The sequence below is a fragment of the Protomyctophum parallelum genome (assembly GCF_964188405.1).
Source record: "Protomyctophum parallelum genome assembly, chromosome: 10".
NCBI classification, from domain to species: Eukaryota; Metazoa; Chordata; class Actinopteri; order Myctophiformes; family Myctophidae; genus Protomyctophum; species Protomyctophum parallelum.
Genome location: NC_139704.1, coordinates 25,376,671 through 25,392,470, shown reverse-complemented (window position 1 = coordinate 25,392,470; position 15,800 = coordinate 25,376,671). Strand labels below are relative to the sequence as shown.

Below are 15,800 nucleotides of genomic sequence, written 5' to 3'. Positions count from 1 at the left end.
GCATGGTTTAGTCATCATAGTCATTACCATGAGGTGGGTGTGCACGGTTTACTGTGCAGTGCAACCAGAAATAGCGGTCTGATCACATTTTTGGTGAGAAATGGGTCATGTACATGTACTGTATTTACCCAATATCTATTCATTCCGCGTACAACAGCAACAGCAAGTTTCACATTTTGTAAACTAAATTCAGGAGCTGTGTTCACCCAGTGAATTATGAAATAAAGAAATAAAAAGTTAAAACACATGATCCACAATGGAACAAAAGGGTTCCACCGCATGCATCTCAGGAGAGGCATGCATTAACCCATTTTGACCTGGGAACGATTCTACAAATGCCTTCTAAATCCTAACAAACCTATGTTTCTATGTCAGTGGTGCTCAAACCATTTCATGTCAAGGACCCCATAATTATCTGTATTTGGCCGCCGACCCCCATCTGAAAATATGTTCGGATTATATCAATTAAGTCCTCCCCCCCCCATGACAGAGTCAAGTGAAAAGCTGCTACACTCACCGAGTCACTCATGCCATGGCTGAGGGGCTTGTCGTGCGAAAGGAGCCCCCCAGGTCCGTCTGAGGGATGGGAGAGCTGCGGTGGTCCGTGCATGAAGTCATTCAATGGGGGGCCGCCCCCCCCAGACGGATTACCGTGAGGGAAGTCAAAGTTCCCGTGGCCATGGTAACTGTTGCCTGGGGAGACAAAAACATTTATTTTTGTTAATGAAAAGGTGCACAAAACTTCACGACGACATGATCCATAGTCAGGGCTGCACACAACTTTTTTGGTCTAGTACTCAGAAGAGCACCTGGAGGAGTTACTTGGTGCTCCTAAAATGCGGCGACCCGTCTCGCCGGATGGATAAAAGAGGGAAGCATGAATAACTTATAGCAAAACAATATTTATTGGATAAGTGGGGACTGGGGAGTCAATGGAGAGTATTGCAACTCTAGATTCATCCCATTATTTAAAAAAAATCTAGAGTTGCAAATTGCAGCTATAGGTCCATGTGTATTCCAGCCCTAGGCTATATGCATATTCTAATACAAACTTCTTAATACTTCCTACGGATAATATGAGCATCAAAGCAATATTTAGATACTTTTTAATTTTTTTATTTAAATAGCCGATCTACTAGCTCACAACGTGTTGCGGAGGTGACACGTTGTGAGCTTGCAGATCAGCTATTTGTTTAACATACGACACGTCGTACGGCGAAGCATACGTCAGGCTTCCCTCTTGTTTTTAGCCGAGGCGACGTACAGTACACAGTCAACACAGAGTCAGACAGTCAGACACACATGGCTCCTCGGTGCAAAATAAACAGTGTACACTAACCCGACTTTACGATAATAAGGGACAGTATGTCGGGACACGCTGTTGTCATGTTGATAAGCTTCATGTTGTGCAGCAGCAGTGCCAGTCCGCAATGCTTTGCACTCCTCCCAATCCACTATTGTTATGATAGTTATTAATTTTTTCAACTACGTGCTCTTTGCTTTTCTCGTGCTTATCAAAAGCTGGGTGACTGCAATTATTTATCCCTGTATAAAAGGTGCAGTTCTTATCGATGCTCACGGCATAGTTTGCACCACAACTCGCTGCGCTCAGCATTAGTTTGGAGCCAGCCGACATCATCCAACCACTTTTCCGCAAATACACGTTTTCTGTGCGGTTCAGGTGGTGGTTCCGTCTGGCGTCTCTCTGGAGGTGGTGGTGCTGGAACACCAAAATAGTTACTTAATGGCGCTTGCTTCTTGGACATTTTGACGAGAGTTTGGCTGTAATACTGTAAGAATAATGTGTCAGGTAACTTTCTCCGTAGAAAAATCCAGCAGCATTCATGGTTTGGAACCTCCCTCGTTGGAGTAAGAATGCGCTGTGATTGGCCACAATTGGCCAGTGCACTCTCGCAAGACGTGCTGTGATTGGCCAGTAGCCACTTTGAGTGGCAGTCGGTGGGAAACGCTCTCGCCACAGAATTTACTAGTGTGTATTCTGGCCATAATAATCATTCTGGGCGGCCCCAGCTGTTGGTACGCAGAAGCGCTTCCCGGCGCTTGATTGACAGCGCATTTTGAATTTTGACGACGCATGCGCCGTGGCGCACCACTTATGTGCAGCCCTGTCCATAGTTCAAACAAATCTGGTTACGTAACTGAATAAACCTGGAATTTTCCAGACTCAATATTTAGAGCAGTTACTCTGGCAAAAGAATTGCATTTGATTAAGGCTCAACCGACATGAGCCGCTTCCAGTTCATGGTTTCTGCTTGAGAGAGCCCGGATGCAGGCAGGAGGAACTTGTGAACTCAATACTGCCGCAATCTGGCAGAGTCAGGTTATGCATGACATACAGGCGCTGACAGTTCCAAAACAACCCATTTAAAATCAAAGAAATAATTGTATTATTCTCTTTCTGTAATAAAGCGGGATAAACCATTGGTTACCTGGTCCTCCCGGGTACTGGTCCCCGTTGCCCCCGATGTGCTGAGCAGGGTGCGACGGGTAGGGTCCGGGGCCCCCAGGGCCGGGCCCCAGCTGGGCGATCATCTCCATCACGTTGGGCATGGTCATCTGGCTGGGGCTCATGGTCTTGAAGCGCTTGGCCAGGGGTCCGTCAGGGTCCTCCTTGATGTGGATCTCAGACTTGATGGGCACGGGTCTCCAGCTACACGTAGGGTCAATGGTGACCTCCTCAAACTCGGAGCTGTTAGCAACAAACGGAACTCCTGTCACTTCTCGGCTTCTACCTTTTTTCTTTTAATCGTGCAGTCGGGATGCAATTGAGATTAATGTCTTCATTTATAATTAGCCGTGCACCCGTGTCGCGCGCCGCAAATAGTGGTTCTGTAAGATTTACAAGATCTAAAAGATTGGCTATTTTTTTGGCACGCATCTAAGCATAAATCAGGCTTTGGGAATACAATACAATACAATTACAATTTAGGTATTTAGCGCTTAATCCAGAGCGATTTTCAGTAAGCAAGAACAACACATGATAATACATTAAATACCTAGAAATAGTCATCAAGGATCATGAGTAAGACATCCGTCAAACAGTAGAATGTCAGTAAAACAAAACTATAAGTACACACTATAGAAATTAAGAAATGCTATGTCTACAGTAGAACATCGCATGGATGGAACTGGGACGTGTCCTCAGTGATGTATCCCAAGGTCATCTGGGTTTCGGGTCTCGTGAACATCATACCCCTCACTTGGGTGACCCAGCCGGGGTGATCAAGTCCCGACTTACGTCCCAGTAGCTACCCTCGATCAGACCCACTATAGGGAAAGACCAGGGCCACACAATCAGTTGGAACCACCCCGGAACTACTATGCCGGGACTGAGAGGTACAAATGTGGAGGGACTAGGCTCTGTGGGGTGCCTCCTGTCCGGGCCCCTCCTACGTCTCACCAGGCCTCACCAGGAGTACAGCGAGAACCTGTGCGTTGCACCAGACTCCCAGCACCAGACACTTCATTCAAGAGTGGTGTATTCTTGAGCCACAATGGTTCTGCAGGCTCCACTACTGGGCAACGGTAGCACTGCAGGCTCCACTTGCGGCTTGAGTACATAATATGCTATTTAAATGACATAATATAGCCTCTGCATACGCCTGGAATAAGGAAGAGGTGTAGAAAGTGTAGAAACCTACTTCTGGATGGCGTTGAGGATTCCCCACATGTACTGGTCCACCTCAAGACCTTCTAGTAACGCCGTTTTACTGCAGGGGGACAAAAAGGAACAGTTTTGGACACTTGAGGTTTGGGTTTCCACCCGCCGGAGACGGAACATTGTTTACTCTGGCTGCAATATACAAATGGAGGCGTCGATTATTGTTGACACGTCCAACTGATTCTCAGAGCTCGGTTACTATTTCCACAATTTTTCCACCACTGTCAATCAGCGTGTCACAGCCTGTTATTTAGGCTCAACGTGACATCATTGGTAATGTCAGTGCTTTCACTTACTTGCATACAGGACACCTCCACGTCCCCCTCTCACAGTTAAGCTGCAGGTACGACTCTAGATCAAAGCACTGGAAAAAATAAATAATAATAACGACAACATTACAGATTATAATCAAATATTACCACCCAAATATTTTTTTTAAAGAAAGATGTGAAACATATATATATTTTTTTTAATCTTTTTTTTTAATCTATCAGGAGACCACAAGGGGAGGTGAATCTAATTTCCCATCTCCTATGTATTTCTATTCCAACCTGTACATGTAGATTTAATGTTTTTGAGAAAGCTTCATTGTTTGTTGTCACTGTTGTTATTGTGAATGAATGCATGGGAACCGAATGGAAACAACTTCGGTGTTTGGACCAATGCTGTGCTCGACTGTACCCTGGACTGTTTGCATCTTACCTAATACAATTATCAATCAATCAACACTGTGTTAATATTTCACATTATATTGATTAATTGAATACGTACAGGTAGGACCACAACGGAAACAAGTTCTATTTCGTCCCTGCTGACCGCCAGAGGCGGTGCTTTAAGCACTGAATACGTCCCTTCGCGCATGCGCAGTCGAGTATTTTATACCAACAATGTCGGTTGACCCTGTGATGACCCGGAGTCGTCTATAACTTCCGGCAGTCATCCGGGGCTCAGTCCCTAATTTCTTCTCGCTTGCGCAAGTTGTACATAGCACAGAGTTCTACAGCAGAATTAAACTGCACGATAACAGAACTATTGCTTTGCTACTACTAAGTCGCCGGTAGTCCCGCGACCATTGTTGGTCGGAGCTGTGACGCGTGCGTTCGCCCTCCAGGGACTGCGACTTAATACTACTATTATTGTATCGTTTTCGAGTGGAGCTGGGCTTCACATCGTCTTCTTTCCCCGTGGGAACAAGGTAAGCAGACAACCCCTGTTCGCATAGGCTGCGTGCGCGCTGCTTCCCTGCAACACACACGGTTGCGTGCTACAAACGGCGACCTGAGCGTCCCGTTTTAGCACCCGTCAAAGTTGAACGGATAGCTCGTTCTCTTTGACAGCTTACGCTGTCTTGTTTTCCCACGAAGGCTGCGCCGCAGTGCTGGTGACGGCAAGCGTTAGCACTACCCGCTCCCAGCACGTGAGTCGACGCTAGTATTATTTGTTTACTACTTACCTATACTACTTATACTTATAATACTTATACTTATAAGTGTACTTATCTACTGCTATATTACTCTGCCTCTCTGAGCGAGTCTTTGCTGGCACTGGCCAGCTATATAGCACCGCCGCGTGCTACAAACGGCGACCTGAGCGTCCCGTTTAGCACCCGTCAAAGTTGAACGGATAGCTCGTTCTCTTTGACAGCTTACGCTGTCTTGTTTTCCCACGAAGGCTGCGCCGCAGTGCTGGTGACGGCAAGCGTTAGCGCTACCCGCTCCCAGCACGTGAGTCGACGCTATTATTATTTGCTTACTACTTATACTTATACTACTTATACTTATACTACTTATAAGTGTACTTATTTACTGCTATATTACTCTGCCTCTCTGAATGAGTCTTTGCTGGCACTGGCCAGCTATATAGCGCCACCGCGAGGTTACGTCAGTAACCCCGGTTATATGAATTGGCTTAACTGATTTAGTCACTTGTTCTCAAATAGTGTACTTTAATTTCGGCACAGAGCCATTGCCACTTTATAGGTTGGTTTTTCTGAAATTATATATATATAACTATATCATTATATATATATCATATATACTGGTCTCTGCTAGAGCACCCCTTACCTGGCATAGGCGGCGTGCGCGCCCCCTCCCTCCAGCTAAGCGGCCTTTAGCAGCTACAGTAGCCTCTACTGGCACAGGCAGCGTCCGCGCTCCCTTCCTACCAGTTTACGGCTCCACCCCTAGCGACCACTAGCGTCCGCGCTCTGGGCTACATCTGCGGGTTTCCAATGGACGAACCCCGCCACCACCTGTGCACCTCCTGCCAGGCTCCTCTGCGGCCAGAGGATGGGCATGACCTCTGCCCTGGGTGCCTTGGCCCCCCAACATCTGAGGGAGGCACTCGGCGACAACCCATGTCACGTGGACGCAGGAGCATCCAATCTCTCTCGCCGGTAATGAAGGCTAACAAAACCCTCCCCGGACAGAAGGTACGTTATCGTTTAAAGCGGCGCTATCCCCGCTAAACAGACGTTCATATGATATCATATACTTATCATGGCATAACCTCCTGTGTGTGGGTAAAGGCTGCGTTCGCGCCGCCTCCCTGCTCTGCATACGAGGTCTGTTCGACTGTGAACGCTAGCGCTTATTATAAGCGACTATAAGACTATAAGACTATTGCCGAAGGATAAGAACACTGTCATATTACCTTCGTTTGTTAAACACGCTACTTTTTAAGCTTTGTTTAGCCCCTGCTGGTGATGGCAAGAGCCTTGCTGGCCAAAGCCATATACCGATATTGGCAGCATTCAAGCTTAACTGCTTTTGCGAATAGCTGTATTGTTGTTGTTATTATCAGCCCGGTACAGGAGCAGCTTCCTGCGTCCTCCCAGGGTATTGATGTTGCTACCAGTATAGTTTGTAGCAAAATAGTATTAACAGCTACTGGTGTACATAGCCTGTCTGGTTGTTAACCCAGCTGGCCCCCAGTAGTGGGCCTAGCTGAAGCTGCTACCAGTATGTCTGGAGCTCAAAGCTCCATTAACAGTTTTTTGCATATACAGTGGGTGCAACCTGGTTTGTTCCCACAGGTCGGATTAGTGCCCCTGGGTACCTGTAGGTCCTATTAGCCCAGCTGGTCCCCAGCACAGAGTATCTGGCGCTGCTGACAGCGTAGCTCACAGCTGCTACCAGTAGCTTAAAGTTAAAGCTGTTTATGAACAGGCTATAGCTTGTCTTGTTTTTTAGTAGCCTAGCTGGTCTCCAGCATAGCTCTCTAACTGGCGCTGCTACCTGTAGTTGTAGCCCAAGCGCTTATTATACTATTGAAGATAAAAAGCTATCTGTATATAGCTTGCCTTACTGTTTGTTGGCCCAGCTGGTACAGGGCAGGCAGCGTATGCGCTCCGTTCCTCCAGCATACGGCCAGCTTGATGTTACTTACTACTAATCGTTTGTTAGCTCAAGCATTTATTAACAGCTATTGGTGTATAGCTTGTTATGTTCATTAGCTGCAGCTGATACAGGCAGCGTACGCGCTCCCTTCCTTCAGCAGGTGGCCCCTATCGGTGGAGCTATCGGTTGTAGCCTTTTCTCCAAAACTAGCTTGTGTCGGTTTATTTAACCGAACCTGGCTGGGGTATGCAGCGGTAGCGCTCCCTCCTCCCAGCATGAATGCGTAGTAGTGCACACGTGACTAGTGTATTGGAAGTGTCTTGTTTCGCTCTGGACTAGCAAACATAAATAATAATGCACTGGAGTTTGGATAAGCGTCATAGTGCCGTGATAAACGGTCACATAGGAAACACTACAGCTGCTACATAGCAGCGTCCAAACCTTGACTGAAGGCTACTTTATTATCATAAATTATAAGTAAGCCTCCGCCGGGGGTACAGGTAGCGTAAAGCTCCCCTCCCCCACCGCGACCATGCAGGTCGCACAGTCTATCTAACAGCAACGTTTGTGTGCTGTTTCTATGATGCACTTTACATCTGGTTGAATCTCAAAGTGCTGCAATGAGCATTTGCATAAACGTAAATGCATATTCACATGCTGCGGCAGGTATAGCAGCATTCAGTTTTTCAATTAAGTCATTATATGCCGATCTAAGTTAAAGCCTCTGCTGGCACAGGCAGCGTACGCGCCCCCTCCCTGCAGCATATGGCCAACACCTAGCAAACCAGTAGCGTCCGCGCCCTGGGCTAGTTGGGACTGGTGTGCACCGGCCGGTCCAAAGGAACCGGTGCCACCACAACGGAGAGCACCCACTTTCGTACCTCGAAAGCCTCTGCTGGTACAGACAGCGTATGCGCTCCCTCAAGCATATGGCCAACACCTAGCAACCAGTAGCGTCCGCGCCCTGGGCTAGTTGGGACTTGTGTGCACCGGCCGGTCCAAAGTAACCGGTGCCACCACAATGGAGAGCTCCCACTTTTGTACCTCGTGTGAAGCTCTCCTTCAGCCGTGAGCCGACCTTGGTCCTGCCCCGTGTGCCAGGAGGAAAAGGTCTGACCGCTGACTACAGCTGATCCGAGAGGGCTCAGCTATCTGCGGAGTTGGCCCGCATGAGGGCCATGCTCACTTCAGATAACACCTAGGCACCTCGGAGGGTGCCAAAGCGCCTACCTCTCCGATGCCACAACTGACTCGAGGTTGATGTGCTCTATGAGGAAGATGCAGAAGGCGGTGCCTCCCAGGCATCAGAGCCGGCCTCCCACTTCTCAGCTCATGCGCATAGCCGTGGAACGCATACTAAAGCAGGCAGTCGGCTCCTCCAAGCGCCTTCTTCTTGCTGTCTTCGCCGTCCCCCACGCCTGTACCTGAGACAGCTACAGGCCTGCCGGGCGAACGATCAGGGCCCTCTCCCATCTCTATACCGATGGTGAAATCCTGGCAGCCCTGCCCTGATTGGGAAAAGTGTCCTGAGACAACCCGTTGCGACGTGACACTTTAATAGATTTGAACGCACAAGGCGATAAGGGCTGGCCTGGGTTACATGCCAGCCACCAAGCCTGTCATTGCATCCCTCATTGTGTTCCCCAACGAGGCCCGGCGGCAGAACGCTAGGTGACCTCGACCCCAGTGCAGGAGCACAGACAACCTGCTCACTGGGGCCTCCCGTTCACACTTAATAGTGGCAACGTTAATACTGGCTCAGTCACCTTTGGTGTGTCACTGGAGGCATTGGCGTCATGTCCTCAGAGCGTGGGCGGCTGATGTCCATCGTATCTCTAGCCCGTCGCCAAGTCGGGTTTTCACAGTCAAGCTTGACTGATGAGCCTAGGCCAACTCTCCGTAGTCTCCCTGAGGAGCCAGGAGCACTAGGTGGTTCAGCCGGGCGAGAATCGCCGGAGCGAACCATCCAGGGGGGGAAGACCAGGCTGCAGCTTGCAGGCCTACGACACATCCCGCCTCCCAAAGGGCCGAGCTCCAACATTGATGAAATCATCTTGACTGCCCTCGGAGCTCGCGTATCACCGCCGGCCCACACTAGAGGCCAGCGTGTTCCCTGGCGTCCCACGCAGGGACCTGACTGTGACTTTCCGGGCTGTGCAGTGCCTTCTGACGCCAGCCCCCCATATCCGGCGGGTCAAAATAGCCATTATCAGCAACATGACGAGAGCCCTACTATCAGACCAGGAGTGATGTGTCCTCCTGCCCAAGGGCGCAACAGAGGCTGTATATCCTCAGTCACACTAAGGGAAGTCCGATCTACATACTTCCTCGTGACGCAAGACAGACGGGTGTCGACATGTCTTGAATCTGATGGGACCCAACAGGGTTATGAAGTTTATGCCAGTCTACTGGGCCGAACACGGCAATGTGCTGGAGCGGCAAGTGGTGCGCTCCGCTCTATAGCACACATTCTCATACTCATGGGACCTTAACCGGGTAATGGACGCCCTGTGCGGGCCTACCTTCGAACCCTTGGCACAGGCAGAGCTGAAGTGGGTGTCATGCAAGACAGCCCTTCTCCTGGCCATTACATCGGCAAAGCGCGTCAGTGAACTGCACGCTCTGTCAGTCAGCGAATCATGTCTGAGGTGGAACGCAGACGGCTCGGGGGTCACGCTGTGGCCAAACATAGCATTCCTCCCGAAGGTGCTGTCGCAGGCTCACCTCAACCGGCCTATCAGGCTGGCTCGATTCAACCCCCCACCCGGGGAGCTGACAGACAAACTGGAGCTGTTGTGCCCAGTCCGGGCCCTGAGAGCCTACATTGAAGCTACTGCACGCATCAGGCGAGCAGAGCAGCTGTTCTTTTGCCATAGTGGTGTGAACAAAGGCGGCGCTCTCTCCAAGCAGCGCCTGTCCCACTGGATTGTAGACACAATCAGCCACGCCTATGAGGCAAGTAACCTCCCCGTACCATCAGGGGTACGGTGCCACTCTACAAGGAGCATTTCCACATCATGGGCTGCCATGAGAGGGGTGCCCTTGGAGGACATTTGTGCCGCCGCCTCATGGGCTTCGGCAGGCACTTTCTCAAGGTACTACAGGGTGAATGTTGCCACTCCCCACCCAGTGGACGTGGCCCTCTTCCCCGAATCCTCCGGTTCTACCCTTTGAGGTCTGTAATCAGGATTCCTCGTGACTTGGCTGGTATAAGTCATTCAGTGCTTAAAGCACCGCCTCTGGCGGTCAGCAGGGACGAAATAGAACGATAGTTACGTATGTAACTACGGTTCTATGAGTCCTGAATGACCGCCAGAGGCACTCTTGTCACTCAGAATCCTCGTGTTCTCGCGAGAAGATTCTGTAGGGACTGAGCCCCGGATGACTGCCGGAAGTTATAGACGACTCCGGGTCATCACAGGGTCAACCGACATTGTTGGTATAAAATACTCGACTGCGCATGCGCGAAGGGACGTATTCAGTGCTTAAAGCACCGCCTCTGGCGGTCATTCAGGACTCATAGAACCGTAGTTACATACGTAACTATCGTTTTGTGTTATCATTTTAGCCTTAATGTTTTACTGTACCACGTGCTAGTGTTGACTAGTGTTCGTTCAATCAATCAATCAATCAATCAATCAATCAATCAATCAATCAATCAATCAATCAATCACCCACCCACCTGGACGTGTTTGCAGTCGTGCCCCCGCGCGGGCAGCTGGATGCGTCTGAAGGTGATTGGACATTTTAGCGACACTTTGATGGCCGTCTGCTCCACGCCGTCCTCCCCGTTGAGGGTGGTGTTGCCCGCCGACGCCGCTACGCTGCTGAAGTTCCTCTTGACTGGAGGACAGACGGAGAGAGAGACATTAGACCAGTGGTCTTGACTGGAGGACAGACGGAGAGAGAGACTTTAGACCAGTGGTCTTGACTGGAGGACAGACAGAGAGAGAGACTTTAGACCAGTGGTCTTGACTGGAGGCCAGACAGAGAGAGAGAGACTTTAGACCAGTGGTCTTGACTGGAGGCCAGACAGAGAGAGAGAGACTTTAGACCAGTGGTCTTGACTGGAGGCCAGACAGAGAGAGAGAGACTTTAGACCAGTGGTCTTGACTGGAGGATAGACGGAGAGAGAGAGACTTTAGACCAGTGGTCTTGACTGGAGGCCAGACAGAGAGAGAGAGACTTTAGACCAGTGGTCTTGACTGGAGGCCAGACAGAGAGAGAGAGACTTTAGACCAGTGGTCTTGACTGGAGGATAGACGGAGAGAGAGACTTTAGACCAGTGGTCTTGACTGGAGGACAGACGGAGAGAGAGACTTTAGACCAGTGGTCTTGACTGGAGGACAGACAGAGAGAGAGACTTTAGACCAGTGGTCTTGACTGGAGGACAGACAGAGAGAGAGACTTTAGACCAGTGGTCTTGACTGGAGGACAGACAGAGAGAGAGAGACTTTAGACCAGTGGTCTTGACTGGAGGATAGACGGAGAGAGAGACTTTAGACCAGTGGTCTTGACTGGAGGACAGACAGAGAGAGAGACTTTAGACCAGTGGTCTTGACTGGAGGACAGACAGAGAGAGAGACTTTAGACCAGTGGTCTTGACTGGAGGACAGACGGAGAGAGAGAGACTTTAGACCAGTGGTCTTGACTGGAGGATAGACGGAGAGAGAGACTTTAGACCAGTGGTCTTGACTGGAGGACAGACAGAGAGAGAGACTTTAGACCAGTGGTCTTGACTGGAGGCCAGACAGAGAGAGAGAGACTTTAGACCAGTGGTCTTGACTGGAGGACAGACGGAGAGAGAGACTTTAGACCAGTGGTCTTGACTGGAGGACAGACAGAGAGAGAGACTTTAGACCAGTGGTCTTGACTGGAGGACAGACAGAGAGAGAGACTTTAGACCAGTGGTCTTGACTGGAGGACAGACAGAGAGAGAGACTTTAGACCAGTGGGTCTCGGGTCCTTGAGGGGGTCCCAGGCGGTCCCAGGTGGTATCTGCGTTACTTAAGTTACAAGAAGTCTACACAATTGGAGAATGTAGAATAATTTTATTTTGATCAACGCTTGCCTGTTATCTCTCCTAATGGTACCACACAGCATGGAATTGTGGACAAATTCTTATCCAACAACAACAAAATATTCTTTCGTTTTGTGTCTGAGAGGCTATAAATCTCACCAAATGGTGGACCATGTTTCAAATGCCGAATACATAATGGACCTTGATACGAAAAGGGTTGAAAACTACTGCTTTAGATAGAAGGTTATCGCTACAGTTACACCGTTTTCAATCCTTTTTCATGTCAAGGACCCCCAACAGGCCACCACTTGAAAATATATTTTGTTGTAGGGAAACCCTGATAAGAGAAGATAGTTTTTTTTGTAATATTAGATTCAGTGGATCATTCTACTGAGGTCTATACTGTAGTTCAGTCAGATAACTCACAAATAGTGCATGTAGTGCAGTGTCCATACTCTTGGTGATGCAGTGAATACAGTGTGTACTATTAGTGTTCATACTCTTGGTGATGCAGTGAATAAAGTGTGTACTATTAGTGTACATACTCTTGGTGATGCAGTGAATAAAGTGTGTACTATTAGTGTCCATACTCTTGGTGATGCAGTGAATAAAGTGTGTACTATTAGTGTCCATACTCTTGGTGATGCAGTGAATAAAGTGTGTACTATTAGTGTACATACTCTTGGTGATGCAGTGAATACAGTGTGTACTATTAGTGTACATACTCTTGGTGATGCAGTGAATAAAGTGTGTACTATTAGTGTCCATACTCTTGGTGATGCAGTGAATAAAGTGAATAGTGTCCATACTCTTGGTGATGCAGTGAATAAAGTGTGTACTATTAGTGTCCATACTCTTGGTGATGCAGTGAATAAAGTGTGTACTATTAGTGTCCATACTCTTGGTGATGCAGTGAATAAAGTGAATAGTGTCCATACTCTTGGTGATGCAGTGAATAAAGTGAATAGTGTCCATACTCTTGGTGATGCAGTGAATAAAGTGTGTACTATTAGTGTACATACTCTTGGTGATGCAGTGAATAAAGTGTGTACTATTAGTGTCCATACTCTTGGTGATGCAGTGAATAAAGTGTGTACTATTAGTGTCCATACTCTTGGTGATGCAGTGAATAAAGTGTGTACTATTAGTGTCCATACTCTTGGTGATGCAGTGAATAAAGTGTGTACTATTAGTGTACATACTCTTGGTGATGCAGTGAATAAAGTGTGTACTATTAGTGTACATACTCTTTTTTTTTTTTTTTTTTTTAAGATATTTTTTTTGCGGCTTACGCCTTTTATTGATTTTTTAAGGGATAGAAAGTAGGCTGACAGGAAACGGGAGAGAGATGGGGGGATGACATGCGGTAAAGGCCGTGTCGGGTCCGGGAGTCGAACCCGCGGCACACCGCGACTGGATCACCAGTCCGGTGCCCAGACCGTTACGCTACGGCCTGGGCCAGTGTACATACTCTTGGTGATGCAGTGAATAAAGTGTGTACTATTAGTGTCCATACTCTTGGTGATGCAGTGAATAAAGTGTGTACTATTAGTGTCCATACTCTTGGTGATGCAGTGAATAAAGTGAATAGTGTCCATACTCTTGGTGATGCAGTGAATAAAGTGTGTACTATTAGTGTACATACTCTTGGTGATGCAGTGAATAAAGTGTGTACTATTAGTGTACATACTCTTGGTGATGCAGTGAATAAAGTGTGTACTATTAGTGTCCATACTCTTGGTGATGCAGTGAATAAAGTGTGTACTATTAGTGTACATACTCTTGGTGATGCAGTGAATAAAGTGAACAGTGACCATACTCTTGGTGATGCAGTGAATAAAGTGTGTACTATTAGTGTTCATACTCTTGGTGATGCAGTGAATAAAGTGTGTACTATTAGTGTCCATACTCTTGGTGATGCAGTGAATAAAGTGTGTACTATTAGTGTCCATACTCTTGGTGATGCAGTGAATAAAGTGTGTACTATTAGTGTCCATACTCTTGGTGATGCAGTGAATAAAGTGTGTACTATTAGTGTTCATACTCTTGGTGATGCAGTGAATAAAGTGTGTACTATTAGTGTCCATACTCTTGGTGATGCAGTGAATAAAGTGTGTACTATTAGTGTCCATACTCTTGGTGATGCAGTGAATAAAGTGTGTACTATTAGTGTCCATACTCTTGGTGATGCAGTGAATAAAGTGTGTACTATTAGTGTACATACTCTTGGTGATGCAGTGAATAAAGTGTGTACTATTAGTGTACATACTCTTGGTGATGCAGTGAATAAAGTGTGTACTATTAGTGTACATACTCTTGGTGATGCAGTGAATAAAGTGTGTACTATTAGTGTCCATACTCTTGGTGATGCAGTGAATAAAGTGTGTACTATTAGTGTCCATACTCTTGGTGATGCAGTGAATAAAGTGAATAGTGTCCATACTCTTGGTGATGCAGTGAATAAAGTGTGTACTATTAGTGTACATACTCTTGGTGATGCAGTGAATAAAGTGTGTACTATTAGTGTACATACTCTTGGTGATGCAGTGAATAAAGTGTGTACTATTAGTGTCCATACTCTTGGTGATGCAGTGAATAAAGTGTGTACTATTAGTGTACATACTCTTGGTGATGCAGTGAATAAAGTGTGTACTATTAGTGTCCATACTCTTGGTGATGCAGTGAATAAAGTGTGTACTATTAGTGTTCATACTCTTGGTGATGCAGTGAATAAAGTGTGTACTATTAGTGTCCATACTCTTGGTGATGCAGTGAATAAAGTGTGTACTATTAGTGTCCATACTCTTGGTGATGCAGTGAATAAAGTGTGTACTATTAGTGTACATACTCTTGGTGATGCAGTGAATAAAGTGAATAGTGTCCATACTCTTGGTGATGCAGTGAATAAAGTGTGTACTATTAGTGTCCATACTCTTGGTGATGCAGTGAATAAAGTGTGTACTATTAGTGTCCATACTCTTGGTGATGCAGTGAATAAAGTGTGTACTATTAGTGTCCATACTCTTGGTGATGCAGTGAATAAAGTGTGTACTATTAGTGTACATACTCTTGGTGATGCAGTGAATAAAGTGTGTACTATTAGTGTCCATACTCTTGGTGATGCAGTGAATAAAGTGTGTACTATTAGTGTCCATACTCTTGGTGATGCAGTGAATAAAGTGTGTACTATTAGTGTCCATACTCTTGGTGATGCAGTGAATAAAGTGTGTACTATTAGTGTCCATACTCTTGGTGATGCAGTGAATACAGTGTGTACTATTAGTGTACATACTCTTGGTGATGCAGTGAATAAAGTGTGTACTATTAGTGTACATACTCTTGGTGATGCAGTGCTCTGCAGGCAGCAGTCTCTTCTTCAGCAGTCCCTGGAGGACGGAGCGCACCGACGGCCTGTGGACCAGCTGCAGCACGAACAGGTGGGACTGTGACACGCACACGCACGCACACGCACACACACACACACACACACACTTATTACTACAAGTGACCATGATGTTGCTTTCACTTTTGTGCAGTTCAGCAATTTGTGTATGGTAGATTATATTGCTCTGTTGTTGTTGGCAACTTAACTTGATACCGCTGGAAAGCTGGTTTATTTCTCTTTTAAATGGGAATGAGTTTTGTAAGGAAAATGCTTTTGTGAAACGAGCGGCGCGGCCGAGTGTGTGGGTTTGCGCGGCCATGCATGGAAAATGTGACCCGTCATCTGCTGATGTCAAACAGCTTGTTCTGCTGTTGC

At 47.3% G+C, this 15,800-nt stretch overlaps 1 protein-coding gene across 1 annotated transcript in view; it reads right to left on the bottom strand.

The window, feature by feature from the left end:
- Positions 1–15,800, bottom strand: part of zmiz1a (zinc finger, MIZ-type containing 1a) — a 181,288-nt gene that overhangs the window by 6,567 nt on the left and 158,921 nt on the right. Inside the window, exons 17-22 of the mRNA XM_083774390.1 lie at positions 15,378–15,483; positions 10,703–10,863; positions 3,979–4,046; positions 3,663–3,731; positions 2,451–2,710; positions 518–693 (exon numbers count right to left, since the gene is read on the bottom strand). Of these exons, the coding sequence (XP_083630516.1) occupies positions 518–693; positions 2,451–2,710; positions 3,663–3,731; positions 3,979–4,046; positions 10,703–10,863; positions 15,378–15,483 (840 nt within the window). The remainder of the gene's footprint in view (positions 1–517; positions 694–2,450; positions 2,711–3,662; positions 3,732–3,978; positions 4,047–10,702; positions 10,864–15,377; positions 15,484–15,800) is intronic.